This window comes from Puntigrus tetrazona, chromosome 12 (genome assembly GCF_018831695.1).
Source record: "Puntigrus tetrazona isolate hp1 chromosome 12, ASM1883169v1, whole genome shotgun sequence".
In the NCBI taxonomy this organism is placed as follows: domain Eukaryota; kingdom Metazoa; phylum Chordata; class Actinopteri; order Cypriniformes; family Cyprinidae; genus Puntigrus; species Puntigrus tetrazona.
In genome coordinates, this window is record NC_056710.1 from 17,339,321 (window position 1) to 17,354,658 (window position 15,338).

General features: G+C 37.0%; 1 protein-coding gene across 1 annotated transcript; it reads left to right on the top strand.

Annotated features, from left to right (window-relative positions):
* Positions 1-1,502: 1,502 nt before the first annotated feature.
* LOC122355343 (pancreatic secretory granule membrane major glycoprotein GP2-like) lies at positions 1,503-11,722 on the top strand. Its single transcript, XM_043253514.1, has 13 exons — positions 1,503-1,551; positions 1,961-2,356; positions 2,700-3,083; positions 3,166-3,234; positions 3,382-3,789; positions 3,998-4,399; positions 8,241-8,384; positions 8,478-8,662; positions 8,756-8,910; positions 8,990-9,232; positions 11,078-11,237; positions 11,420-11,522; positions 11,619-11,722. The coding sequence occupies exons 1-13, from the start codon at positions 1,503-1,505 to the stop codon at positions 11,720-11,722; spliced, it is 2,802 nt and encodes a 933-aa protein (XP_043109449.1).
* Positions 11,723-15,338: the final 3,616 nt, after the last annotated feature.

The window sequence follows — 15,338 nt, forward strand, 5'->3', positions numbered from 1 at the left end:
GCATATATATATATATATGCATGCATATATGCATTTTTTGAAAAATCCTTTTGAAATCCTACTACTACTACTACAAAAAGTGTTTGCCATGGTATAACTATAGAAACCATAAGTAAACCATGCTTTTACTGCACTAACCATAGTTTAACCATGATAGTAATTATGCCAAAACTACTATAATAGTTTTGGCATACTATAATAAAGCCATGGTCATAAGTTACATACTGTAAATAAGAAAACTTTACATGGAACGATTTAATCTTTTAGCACACTCATCTGTTAATAGTAACTTCTTTACGTATTTGCCATTGTTTGAATTTACTACACAAAGGCAGGAAACACATGCAAGGTACATACAAATGTAATGTTACATAAAAGTTGCCATTGTGCAATGCATTAGCTCCTAATACAAGTAAGATCGCTTCTGATTTTCCTTATTTGTAAGTTGCTTTGAGCACTTACAAAAACTTTGCTCAAAGAATAAATATCAAACTAAAAAGCACCAGTGCAATAAAAAAACAGCAAATGCTTCTAACAGACTTGTTCTTTGAGATAAATAGGACTCACAAACAATACATGCCTACTGTTAGGCTAAAAGAAAACAGCAGTTAGATTGTGAAATAAATTATGTCATTACATGCTTGAGGGGAAAAAAAAAATTCACAAACAAAGTGATTACGCGTCTTTTCAAAGCGCATTAACCTCATTGAGCACAGGATACATATGCATAATCCTACTTAAAAATGTCAAAAGTCCCTAGGTTAATTAGTAGACTGAAGAATCTGTCAAAACACAACATACCAATATATTTTGATTGGTGGGGAGAATTTATGGTATGTCTAAGATACGGAAAAAAAACAACAAATAAAAACTTCTTTGAAGTATTGCTGAAAGATAATGATTAGGTCCAACCATGGTCCGCCTACCATTTAAATATTATAAGAACCTATAAACCTGCAGTTCATCCCCATTATTTAGTTTAAACTGTTGAAGAGGATCACTTTGCAGCAGCATTTCATTTCAGGTAAAATTCATCCGATCTGACTCCAGAAAAACTATTTTTTACTTTCCTTTTAATCTTTGTATAACGATGAAATGTTTGGCAAATTCTGGTATTGTTGCTGGGAAGATGTAGATTTTATTAATTATGTGCCAAACAGAAGGATGCAATCAAATATGTGCTTAGAAATCATTTTTTAAAAAGTACAAATTATACAGATAAGTTGCACTGGCACATTTTATATTAAAAGTTTGGTGTAGCTGTGCATCAATAGAATCAGATACTATTACTTTTATTGATACTATCAGTCCGATACTACTTTTTATTGCCACTGAGAGGAAACATTTGCATGTTTGATGAAAACGTCCATATGTTCTGTACATGGTAATCACATTCATATTTAATATATGATTATGCACGTTTTAGCTAACAATATTTTGAAAGTTCCTTTTAAACATTAACTTACAGATCAGTTTTACATCCTCGTGAGCAGTTTGCAGCAATGAGGTTTCTAATCCTATTTTGCGTGGTGCTACTGCTGGTGAATAACGGTAAGTTTCATGCCTATAAGAAATGCTAACCCGTGGCCAAGGGTCTGTCACTCTTTGAAGTATGTGAACTGACGAGATACACAACTTAAAGTAAAAAGAACTGACAAGAAACTTTTGCATTTAACAGGTGACCAAATCGAAGGACAAACATCAGGTAGGCTTATCTGCTTCATTATGAATTCCAATCCTTCAGTTCTTCCCCTTTAAGCAAAAAAATATTCTTTCAAAACTATTTTTTTGCTCAAGGTACTGTATCAAGGTTTCGGATTCACAAAATGTTCAACATAACCTCTTGTCCGTTTTGCTGTCTTTATGTATTTACCGTTAAACTTATTTATTTTGTCTTAATACACTCAACACTAGATACTTAATGCCTCTCTGTCATCTCAACCTTCACCTATTCTTTTAGGTACCACAAGATCCAGCACTGACCCGTGTTCTGTATATACGATCCTGGATAACCCATGGAGAGATGTACGTGACGAACCAAACAGTAACCACGATGACAGTGCTGTTGAATGGAATGGCTGGTATCGACTGTATTTAAACGGAGAAAGTGCTCAGATGTCAGAGTGGTGTGTGAGCAACACAAACTGTGGTGGTGATACTGCACTGTATCTCAATGGTTCTCATCCACAACTCGAGGATGGAGTAGTGACCCTTGAAGTTCTGGGATATCATCCAATGGGCGGGTGTGACGACTACAGATCAACCCCCATACAAGTCAAAGCCTGCCCAGGAGATTATTATGTTTATAAACTTGTCAGACCTGACGTGTCAGTCAGTAGGCCATCATACTGTGCAGGTACGGTTTGTATTATTAAGTTTTTCTATTATGAAATACTATTATGATTTAAAATAGTCTTTTATTTTAGTTGATATATTTTGAAAATGCAATTTATTCCTGTGATCAAAGCAAAATTTCCAGCAGCCATTGTGCATTTATAATATAATTTTGAATCAAATTCATTAACGTTCACACATTTCAGTGCAAAACAAGCATGTAAAATCCAGTTTAACCATGTGCAAAATGCACGGAAATAGTGCTACGCCATGCATAATAATTTCTTTACTGATTCCATTGGAAAAACTATGCAAATAAATGCTGTCGCCAGTTAATCTCAATAAATAAATTTCTTTCTTATCAGTTGCTTTCAGCAGCCTCAGCAGTGATCCTTGTTATAACTATCAGTCTCTGGATCGTCCCTGGAGAGCGACGAATGACAGTGGAACATTAATTTGTGATGAATATTTCTCCATGGGTGGCTGGTACAGATTTTTCTACTATGGAATGGACATCCGAATGCCAGAGAGCTGTGTTGATTTGTACAGCTGTAATGGATTATACAGTCTGTGGCTCAATGGTCCTCATCCTCAGATAGAAGATGGAGTGGTGACCATAGAGATCTGTGGCACTGAAGATTCAGGCTGCTGTGAATTTGTTGGTGTACCCATCAGGGTCAAAGCCTGTGCAGGCAATTACTATGTGTATGAATTTGCAAAACAACCCTGGTGTACAAGTTACTGTATAGGTACTTTTTAAAATAGCTTTTGGATTATTTAAAAAAAATGTGTATTTATTCTTTAAGTCTTTTTCAAATTGTTTCCTTTCAGATGTCAGCACTATATCACCGACAGCTTCTGTTGCAACTTCAGCAGCGACTACATTCAACATGACTTTGGGTAGGTTCACATAGGGTCAAACAGAGTCAATATAATGTGTCTAAAACCTAATCGGGGCTCTTTACAGTAAAACAATTTGTAACCAACAGTAATGTGGAGGGTAGATGTTTTAATTATTATTGAGTTTCTTATGTTTGAATTTAACAGCTGATGCTCACTCGGATGATGATCCGTGCAATAACTACAGCATTTCTGATGACCCAAATAGAAGCCCAAATGATTTCTTTTTTTATCATAATTTAATAAATGGATATGATGACACTCGTGTTGAATGGGATGGCTGGTATCGACTCTTCATTAATGGATCGAGTGCTCAGATGCCTGAGTGGTGTTTCAGTTATATGTCATGTGGAGGGTATAGTTCTCTGTGGCTCGGTGGTCCTCATCCTCAGCCAGAAGATGGAGTTGTTACTCGTGACGTCTACGGCTCTGATTACGAACGGTGCAGTTACTACAGATCTGATCCAATCCAAGTCAAAGCCTGTCCTGGAAATTACTATGTCTACAAACTTATAAGGCCAAATCGAATAATCCCAGCCCCTGCATACTGTGCAGGTACAGTCATTAACCATCTTATTGTACAACGGCATGGTAGATTTTATTATTATATTTTCAGTTTTAGAAAAGTTATGTTTTTTGTCATTTGTCTTTTAGTATATGTAAACCATTTACAAAACCACTGCTGGAGCAACTGCAACTAGTGACCTGCTATGTAATACAAATAACTATGTAATTTTTTTTTTTTTTTTTTTTTTTTTAACAGTTGTTCTCACCAGTCCACCAAGTTTTGACCCTTGCTACAATTTTAACAGTCTGGAGGAGCCATGGAGGGCAAATACTATTCCTGTAATTGGTGATCCCATGAATTCAAGATGTGATTATGATGTCAACTGGAACGGCTGGTACAGGTTGTTCTACAACGGTCAGAGTGTCAAGATGCCAGAGTCATGCGTTAGTAGGAATATGTGTGGTACTTTTCTCCCACTGTGGCTCAGTGACCCTCACCCACAGCTGGAAGATGGGGTGGTCACTCGACAAGTCTGTGGTTCCACATGGAATGGCTGCTGTGGTTACAAATCTCATCCCATACGGGTCAAAGCTTGTCCAGGGGGCTATTATGTGTACGAGTTTGTCAGGCCGCTGTTGTGTGCAGCTTACTGTGCAGGTAAACACATTGTGTTGTGTTCCTTTTAATATATAATAAATAAAAAATGTAAAAGATTGATCGTAATCTATAATTTTTTGTCCTAGACCTTACCGAGATAACAGTGTACACAACAGCAACAGAGGCAATCCCACTCACAGAAACCAGTGGTAAAGTATTTAATTTTATGTTTATTAAAGATTTATGTTTGTCATGACATATGGCATGTCATTACACCAGGGAACAGTTACAACCTGAAAACATTTTTTTTTTTTTTTTTTTTTTATGAAAACTAAAAGACTTTCAAATCACATGAGCCAATATTGTATTCACAATAGAACATAGACCTCATACTCAAAACTACATACTGCAGCTATTAGAGCATGGCTTCATAGAATAGGAGAAATATGTTAGGCGTTAATGGGACCAAATTCCATCATCACCTTGATACCCAGATGCATTCAAACTATTTTGAAAAGAGCAGATGCTACAATATGGTAAATATGCCAGCCGTTTACTGTATATTTTGAGTAGCAGGCATCAAATTTGAGATGAGCTCATTTTGTGCATAAAATTGTATAAATTATGTTTAAACATTTATGTGATGTATATTCTAAACTTGCTCATGTAATTTAAACTTCCTGGAAGTCGGAAATAGTACATTTAGCTAAAGGGGTAAAGAGCTAGTGGTTGTTTTGTAGACAAACATTAATGCCTTGAATTTTATGTGAACAGCTATTGGTAGTGAGTAGCATTTTGGAATAGTCATACAGGTTTGAAAGAGCTGGCTGGAAGACCTGCCAAGTGTGCATTGTACATTTTATCGTATAATTTTGAAAATAATTGGCAGTAATGTATTTTGATTTCCCCTGTCAGAAATCACAGGCCCTAACCAGACATCAGCGTACATAACAGAAACAAAGGCAATCCCACTCACAGAAACCAGGGGTAAAGTATTTCATGTAATATGGTCATTAAAGATTTATGTTTGCCATGACATACAGCAGGTCATTCCACCAGAAGGGAACAGTTAAGTTAAAAGTCTGTAAAACTGATTTTGTGTCTTATTGGGTTGGCTCTATATAATGCACTGTTCACTTGTACAACGAAAGGCTGAAATAATGAATTCAGCTAAAGGGGTGAAGAGCTTGTGGTTGTTTTGTAGACAAATATCAATGCCTTGAATTTTATGTGAACAGCTATTTTTACCGAGCAGCATTTTGGATTGTACAGGTTTGACAGAGCTGGCTGGAAGACCTGCCAAGAGTGCATTGTATATATTTTATTATATCATTTTGAAAATGATTGGCAGTAATATATCATCATTTCCCCTATCAGCAATCACAGGCCTTAACCAGACATCAGCCTACATTACAAAAACAAAGGCAATCCCACTCACAGAAACCAGGGGTAAAGTATTTAATGTAATATGTTCATTAAAGATTTATGTTTGCCATGACATACAGCAGGTCATTCCACCAGAAGGGAACAGTTAAGTTAAAAGTCTGTAATACTGATTTTGTGTCTCTTTAGGTTGGCTCTATATAATGCACCATTCACTTGTAGAATGCAAGTCTGAAATAATGAATTTAGCTAAAGGGTAAAGAGCTAGTGTTTGTTTTGTAGACAAACATCAATGCCTTGAATGTTATGTGAACAGCTATTTTTAGTGAGCAGCATTTTGGATTGTACAGGTTTGAAAGACCTGCCAAGAGTGCACTGTATATTATATTATATATTTTGAAAATGATTGGCAGTAATATATTATCATTTCCCCTATCAGCAATCACAGGCCTTAACCAGACATCAGCGTACATTACAGAAACAAAGGCAATCCCACTCACAGAAACCAGGGGTAAAGTATTTCATGTAATATGTTCATTAAAGATTTATGTTTTCCATGACATGTGGCAAATCTTTCCATTGGAAGAGAGCAGTTAAGGTAAAAGTCTGCGATACCGATTTTGTCTCTCTTTGGATTGGTACTATACTTAAGTCTGAAATAGTGAATTTAGTTAAAGGGCCGAACAAGCTGTGGTTTTTTAGACAAACATCATTGTCTTGAATAGATGTGAACAATTATTGTTAGTGAGTAACATTCTGAATTAGCTCTAGAGGTTTGATAGAGCTGGCTGGAAGACCTGCCAAGAGAGCATTTATATTGTATTGTATAATTTCGAAAACGATTTGCAGTAATGTATAATCATTTCCCCTTTCAGAAATCACAGGCTTTAACCAGACATCAGCATACATAGACGAAACAAAAGCAATCCCACTCCCAGAAACCAATGGTAAAATATTTCATGTTATATATATTTTTTTTAAGATTTATGTTTTTCATGACATATACTGTATGGTAGGTCATTCCAGCAGAAGGGAACAGTTAAGGTAAAAGTCTGTGATATAAAACAAAACAAAAAAAACAGATAAAATTATAATTAGCATTAGAGTAGAGCATTTAGGAGTTAGAGGGTAAAATGAAGCTGAAAGAGTGTTTTCAGCTGTTTCCAAAAATGATTAAGAAATCAGCTTTCTTTGGATTCAGTTGGGAAAGCCATTCTACCCGAACCAGTTCACTTAAAGGTCCCTGAAACTTGTATCATAGGTAGAAAGCAAAATGTTTCAGTACAAGCATTTCAGTTAAATGTGATTTATTTCAAACCCACTTAGGAAAATCAATCCATGGCAACAGTTTAAAAGTAACCCAATTCTGTGGAAAAAATCCAGACTTGGTAAGACTACATCCAACAAGAGCTGCAGGAGTGAGATTTGAATGATCGCTAATTGAAAGTGAGAGTAAACAGTGCAAACGCTCATTCAACAATGTTTAAATACATCAGCAGCTCCCTGATGTGGCAAAATTATAAACGATATTAGGATATTTCAAGGAGTGGACAGGAAAATCACAAGAGCAAAACACATGTTGCTGGAGCAGACAGAAGCTAGTGGGCAGTAATTCAGTGGGAAGGGGATTAAGAAAATAGATTAAGAAATCCCTGCCGGACGCATTTTTGTAGTTCCAAAAAAAGTATGTATGTTCAGCCTAAACTATAATGTCCCATTCACTTGCAGAACGGAAGTCTGAAATAGTGAATCTAGGTAAAGGGGTGAAGAACCAGCGGTTGTTTTGTAGACAAACATCAATGCTTTGAATTCTGGATTAGTTTTAAAGTATTTTTGCTGGAAGACCTGCCAAGAGAGTATTGTATTGTATAATTTTGAAAAATGTTGGCGGTAATGTATATTCATTTCCCCTATCAGCAATCACAGGCCTTAACCAGACATCAGCGTACATTACAGAAACAAAGGCAATCCCACTCACAGACTCCAGTGGTAAAGTATTTTGTGTCATATGTTCGTTAGAGATTTATGTTTTCCATGACATATGGCAGGTCATTCCACCAGAGGGGAACAGTTAAGGTAACAGTTTGTGAAACTGATTTTGTCTCTCTTTGGGCTGGCCCTATATAATGTTCTGTGCACTTACAGAACTGAAGTCTGAAATAGTGAATTTAGCTAAAGGGGTATAAGTATTTTTAGAGCTGGCTGGAGGACCTGCCAAGAGAACATTGTATATTGTTTTAAAATGATAATATATAATCATTTCCCCTATCAGAAATCACAGACCTTAACCAGACATCAGTGTACATAACAGAAACAAAGGCAATCACATTCACAGAATCCAGTGGTAAAGTATTTCATGTCATATGTTTATGATTTCAGCTTGTGATGTTACAATAAGATGTAAGTGCTTGTGAAATATCTGATGCAGAACTTTTTCAATTGCTGCAGAACATTTGTGTGGCTAAATTATGGAGAAATGCCATCAAACATCTCTAAACAAGTTTGACGTTTGCCCCAGCCTTTGTCATTAATCCTGTTCTCTTCTTAGGAGACCCCTGTCAAGAGCTGAACTGCACTGAGAATGAACGCTGTGAAGAGAGACAGGGTGTTTATGGTTGTTCCTGCAAGGAAAACCATTACAGATCTCCGCATGACTCCTTTGGTTAGGCTTATTCTACTGCTACATTTGAATGTTGTTTCAATGATTATACAGTGTATATGTTTTTGACATTCTCTGGGATGTTTCTTCTCTCAGATTTTATTGAAACCTGTGAAAGCAGCTCTGGCTTCATGTCTCTGTCTCGCTGTGAGCTTTTTGAGGCTGGTTTTCCATCTGACATCTTACACCTCAATGACCCCAACTGCAGAGGAACAGTCCTGAATGGCAGAGTGGAGTTCTATTTTGACAACAATGACCACATCTGTGGCACAAATCTTGTGGTATGATTCATTATGTACTTCCCTATATGGTCAAAACATAATTTTTTAAACAGCCCCTTAAAATACAAATACTCAAATAATATCTCCCTACAGGCCAATGGCACCCATTTCATCTATAAGAACATTATTGTTGCGGAGCCAAACTCAGCTGGGCATCTCATCAGCAGGGATAGTATTCTGAGGCTTCCTTTCAGCTGTATTTACTCACAAACCCAAACACTTTCCATGAACATTAACCCTCTGGAGAGGTAGGACTCGAATGAAGAATAAATACTTTCTAAATACATTGTCTCAAAATTTCTGATTATTCTTCTGTTATTTCAACAGCACTGTGCACATGAACCTTCATGATCAAGGGATGTATCTGGTCAGGATGATTCCGTACCAGGACGCTAATTTCTCCCACCCCTTCACTGGTAGCGTGAACGTGGAGCTGAAAGAACAGATTTTTGTAGAAGTTGGTGTTGATGGAGTTGACAGCAGTCAGATTGCCTTAGTGATTGACAAATGTTGGGCTACACCTGTGAATGACCTTCATTACCCTCTCCGCTGGGACCTCATCACTGACATGTAAGCTATGCGTTAATTGAATTAAATAAATAGAAATGTTATTCAATTTGTAATATAATTAGTGTAATTTAATAACTTATATTTTATTTTTTAATATTGCATTTATATTTAAATGCATCTTTAACATAAGGTATGCAAACAGTGCATTTTTATTTTGTTTTTCTTTTATTTACTGTACAGTAATTAATTTTTACATTGCTCATGAGACATTTATAGCAACAACATTTGTTTTAATTTAAATTCCACATCCCTGGAAAACTGACAATTCTCAGAAACACTTACTTCTTTATTGTCCGTAACTTATAACAACTGCATATGACCCTGGACCACAAAACCTTAAGTCTTAAGTCGCTGGGGTATATTGTAGCAATAGCCAAAAATACAGGGGTTGGACAATGAAACTGAAACACTGGGCAATTTTGTGTTGGAGGTTTCATAGCTAAATTTGACCAGCCTAGAGGCCAATCTTCATTGATTTCACATTGGTAGAGTAATAGCACAGTTTTGCTTAAAATATTTCAGATTTCAAAAGAGGACAGATTTTTGGTGCACGTCTTGCTGGCGTACCTGTGACCCAGACAGGAAGTCTTTGTGATGTATCAAGAGCCACAGTTTCCAGGGTAATGTCAGCATACCACCAAGAAGGATAAACCACATCCAACAGGAGTAACTGTGGATGCAAGAGGAAGCGGTCTGAAAGGGATGTCCCGAGGTGCTAACCTAGACTGTGTCCAAAAAAACATAAAACCACAGCTGCCCAACTCACTGCAGAATTAAATGTGTACCTCAACTCTCCTGTTTCCACCAAAAGCTCCTCAGGGTCAATATACAGTACATGGCTGGGCTGCTATAGCCAAACCTTTGGTCACTCTTGCCAATGCCAAAAGTCGGTTTCAATGGTGCCAGCGGCAAAAATCTTGGGCTGTGGACAATGACACGTGTATTGTTCTCTGATGAGCCCACCTTCACTGTCTTTCCCACTTCCGGGAGAGTTACGGTGTGGAGAAGCCCTAAAGAAGCATACCACCCAGACTGTTGCATGCCCAGAGTGAAGCATGGGGGTGGATCAGTGATGGTTTGGGCTGCAATATCATGGCATTGCCTAGGCCCAAAACTTGTGCTAGATAGGCTAGTCAATGCCAAGGACCACTCTGGAGGGCCATGCGCACCCAGTGTTTCAAACATTGCATCCTGAAGGCAGTGCCGTGTATCCGGTTGATAATGCACCGATACACACAGCAAGGGAACTTGAACATCTCCCCACGGCCTGCACAGTCACCAGATCTAAATGCCATTTTGGGGTGTTTTAGAGAATGGAGTCAGGAAGCGTTTTCCTCCACCAGCATCATGTAGTGACCTGGCCACTATTCTGAAGAATGGCTCAAAATCCCTGTGGACACTGTGTGGGACTTGTATCTGTCATTCCCAAGACAAACTGATGCTGTATTGGCTGCAATCTTACCATACTAATGAATTATTGTGGTCTAAAACCAGGTGTTTCAGTTTTATTGTCCAACCCCTGTACATTGTATGAGTCATAATTATTGATTTAGTTTTTATGGCAAAAATGAGTAGGATATTAAGCAAAGACCATGTTTCATGAAGATATTTTGTCATTTTCCTTTTAAAACGTAATTTTTGATTAGTAATTTGCATCGCTAGGAACTTGACTTGAGAACTTTAAAGGCAATTTTCTCAGCATTTAGATTTTTTTGCACCCTCAGATTCCACATATTCAAACAGTTGTATCTTGGCATGATCATAACATTCTTGTTTATTCAGCTGTCAGATGATGTAGAAATCTCAATTTTGTAAAAATTGACACTTATAACTCTTTTTTTTCAGGTGCCCCAGTCCAAATGATGAAGTGGAGCTTCTGCAGAATGGTGTTTCCACATCCAGCCGTTTCTCTTTCAGCATGTTTCTCTTCATATCACAATCCACAAAGATTTACTTGCACTGTGCTATTCACCTTTGCCTTCTGAAAGACAATGACTGTTCAGTAGTGAGTGCACAAATCCAGTCACAACATCAGATGTTTCACATACTTCTTATGGGCGTAAAAAGGAGTACACTTACACCTAATGGATACTTGTGGCTGTCTTCTGCTGTTGATGTTTCCACTAAGATGATAATTATATTTGATGACATAAATTGACCTGTCCTGTTTTGTGTCGTTATTTTTAGCACTGTGACTCTGAACACCCCCAAAGAGAGGTCAGATCTCTGGAATTCCATCACAGTACTTCCGTATCCGTGGGTCCTTTGATGTTGTCTGACAGTAACAAAGGTGATTTATGGAATTAAATCAACAAAACAGATGTGTTGTCTGTTGTTCATGTTTGCAATTTAGCACAAATCGAACTTTGCCTTTTTTTCTCTTTAGGTTTGCAGGTCACAGACCAAGTGCTGGTGTCCGGGGCTCCGAGCCTGTGTGCTTCCCTGATGATATCACTCATCTCTATGATTCTCCCAGTAATCTATGTTTGATGAATTAGCAAGGGTGCCATATTCACTTTACTGTATGTAATTTCAACCTCCTGCAGGTATTGCCGAACTGACTTTATTTTGATAAATAGAAGTTGTCTCTAGTCTCTTTAGTCATGTAGGATTGAATAGACAAAATTTAAATAAAACTTATTAAATAAACTTATTAAACTACTTTCTGTTCAGTTGACTAACGCTGTACTATATACAGACAATACTTAAGTCTAGTCCTACACTAAAATGTAAATTTGAGCTGTTTCAGTTAAATGAAACATGCACCGACTGATCTTAAAATATGTCTGTGCCTCTATTTTGTCTCAAGATGGACACCAGTAATGTATCTTTTTGTTTTCTAAAGTGTGTTTATAAAAATTACTTAAATGTCCTTATTAAACTGTGGCCTAAACCTGGTTTAGGCTGAACTGGGTCTGCAAATAGTAAACCATGAAGTGTCGGATTATGCTTTATTTGGTTCAGAGGATCCCAAAGATCATCTTTCAGCAGCAAAATCTCCTGTCAGCATTGTGTTCACAACATGACAATAAGCCAGTCATGCCATAATTTCCTCATATATTTGTCCCTATAATTATAATTGTGTGTATTTGTTTCATACACAACAGCACATAATGGTATGCTACACATAAAACCTTAAACATAGTCTATTTCGTGTTTAATTTTACAGGACACAAAATAATGATAAGCTTAATCAACAGTTTATCATAATTAAGCAAGGTCATTCTATTGCTGGTCTGGACTTATAGGAAAACATACATTTATGATTTATGACAATAATCACGATTTCTGTTATAAAGTTACATTTGGGTCATGCGAGAAGCAAGTTTTTCCAATGCCTGAAGGCATCTTGTTGTCGTCATTAAAACAGGTGCAGAATGTGCTCAGTCCACCAACTACTGCTAAACACATTTCTGTTATGCTTCTCTGGTTCATTCTCTAAATGCAAAGTGCAGCATTCATACATTGTCTTTTAATTCTTTAAATGCATGGAGCCCGAGGTTATCATTTTTCATGGCCAGATCAATGTTTAACGCATCAATTCAAGTTTACAGTATACTTGGAGCAGGCCTGGGTGAGGTGTCTTGCTCAAGGGCTCAAGGGTGGTGATGGATCATGCTCATGACTTGCTCCTCAGTGGAAGTGAACTTGCAGCCTTCAGGTTATTAGTCAGATATTTTGCCTGAGGATCTGGTAAAACAAACAAAGTCTAAACCCAGTGGAGTTCATGGTGCAACACAACACACACAAAACTAAAATTGCTGAAATAAATTTAAATAATACTAAAATATAATACACAAAATGTTTTTGCAGTCCACCACTTGAGAACCAATTACAGTAGTCATTATATGTACACAGCGTTTATTTCTAAAAATTAAGAACACTGCTCAAATGATGTCGTAGGAAATTTTATCATGTCGCATGAAAAGAAAAGAAAAACTGCTGATTAGAAACTGTTTCTTGACAGCATTTTCTCAATAAATGTGCAAATAAACCTTATTTAATAAACGCTGCTAAAAATCCCAAGTTATTCTAAAACTGTAATGCTCCTAAGGATGTGTACATCACAGAATTGTTTTCATTCAGTTTGACTCGATCCTAAATTATTACTAAATTATTCTGCCGTTCTTCAAAATTCCAATATACAGTAGTTCCAGCTATGTAATGTGATTTTGAAATAGCTGTTTATGCGTTTATTCCACTCAATAATGAAGAAGAAAAAAACTGTTAAGGGTAGCTACAGTATATGAGATGTTAAAAAAGAAATTTGTGTCACTGATACGTCAACCTGCATCTTAAAAATCACAAAACTTGTTAGTCCTGTTGCTTCCAAATATCACTTAACTTGAGTTTCAGGTTTGTTTGCTCTTTGACACTTTGATCATTATCGTTATGACTCTTCTTCTATTTCCCTCTTATTCTTAATTCATGATTAGAATGTTCAGGCACTAAATGATCTATTCTCTTTAAAAAGAGCATTAAATGCAACAGAGAAAGCATGTAACCTAAAGCAAGGTAGATTTTTTTTAGCAATAGTAGGAAAGAGTTCCACCTTGTGGTTCTTTGGATATATGCGATCTGTTTACTTGAGGTGCTTTTATTAGGCTATCCTCCTACTCCCTTCAACAGCTTTTTGTCCACCGTGATTCAATTCATAGGCTTTTTTGCAATGTACAAATGCTTTGTGCCATCATGAGAGGCTATTAATCGATGAAGGTAGCCAAAACAAGTGTATAATCAGCAAAATATAATCTATAGGCCTAGTGTGCGGTAGCCTAAAGGCAGTTTTATCTGTAAGTATATGATATAGCCTTTTGTGGATTTATTACTTATTCAGTGTATCGAGAAGTTTGTTACAACAATTTTGACATATACGACATATGCATGATTCACACATATCTCTCAAAGGGACCTGCTAGGAAGAGTACACTCTATATAGCCTATATAATGATGTTTAATGCGCCCATATTACGGGTTATGAAAGATTCGCATTTTGGTTTTGGAAGTCCCCGACATCAGGTTTGCATGTATGCAAGGTCAAAAAACACTTTTATTTTCTTATAATGTGCATTTATTTTTACCCAAACGATTAAGTTCTTTAAACCCCCCATTGGTCGATTTAGTTTAAAGCGTTATTTGTGAACTTTCAACGCTCCAAAAGCGGCACCTAGTGGCAAAGAAACAATTAGCGTTTCGTATACGGTCACACCTGGCCCATTGTTTCAGAACCTGGCGCACCGACGAACCAGGTTATATTACAATGCATTGTGGGTAAATAAGTAAGTTCCGTGAAACGCATTAGCTTTGTTGTTTGGCTAATACCTCAAAATGCACATGCTAATCTCTGTGGGCGAGTATGTCTTTGCCATTTAAAACCATTTTAAAAATGTTTTGACGATTCCATTCTGATGAGTGGAAACCCGAAAAACCGTAGCATTTTAATCAGTGAGAAAACAGTTTACTTGCACGTGATTTGTAATAACTCATCTGGTCCTGAAAACAAACCGCACCAAGAATAAAAAGCAACATTGGAATAATTTGAACAAAGAAATTTGATGATTTCGAAACTAAGCAATCGATCCACGCGTTTGAAAACACGTATAATTCAGTCCAGCGGGAAAATCGAGTTTTCCCAGGTCCTCGGGTGCGACAAGTGGGCGGGCAATGTGCTAATGTTTCACTTTGACGTCACCACGAAACGGCTTGGGACTTGTCCAACACAGCGTAATACAACACAGGTACAGATTCCTTGTGCATTGATTATTAAATCGTTTAACTATAGTTTATACATAATTTCCGTGACAGAATTCAAGATAAATCCTTTAATTCTTCTTACTGGAGTTAAGTGTTTCAAACTATGCAAAAGCGGCAGTCCTTCTGGTTTACTCAGTGTCCAAATTCACTCATTCTTAGCTAGGATTTTGCCGAGGTTTTGCCGTTGTTTGCTTTCGGACCGATCTGTGACATCGGTTCCTTGTGTTTTCGAAACGCTCTCGAGGTGCTTGAATCAAAGCAAAACAGAAATCCTGTCAAGGAAAAATGGCACGCATGGTCACCCTAGTTTTCATTCACTTCTTCAAGTGAACTAAATGAGTGGATTAATGCA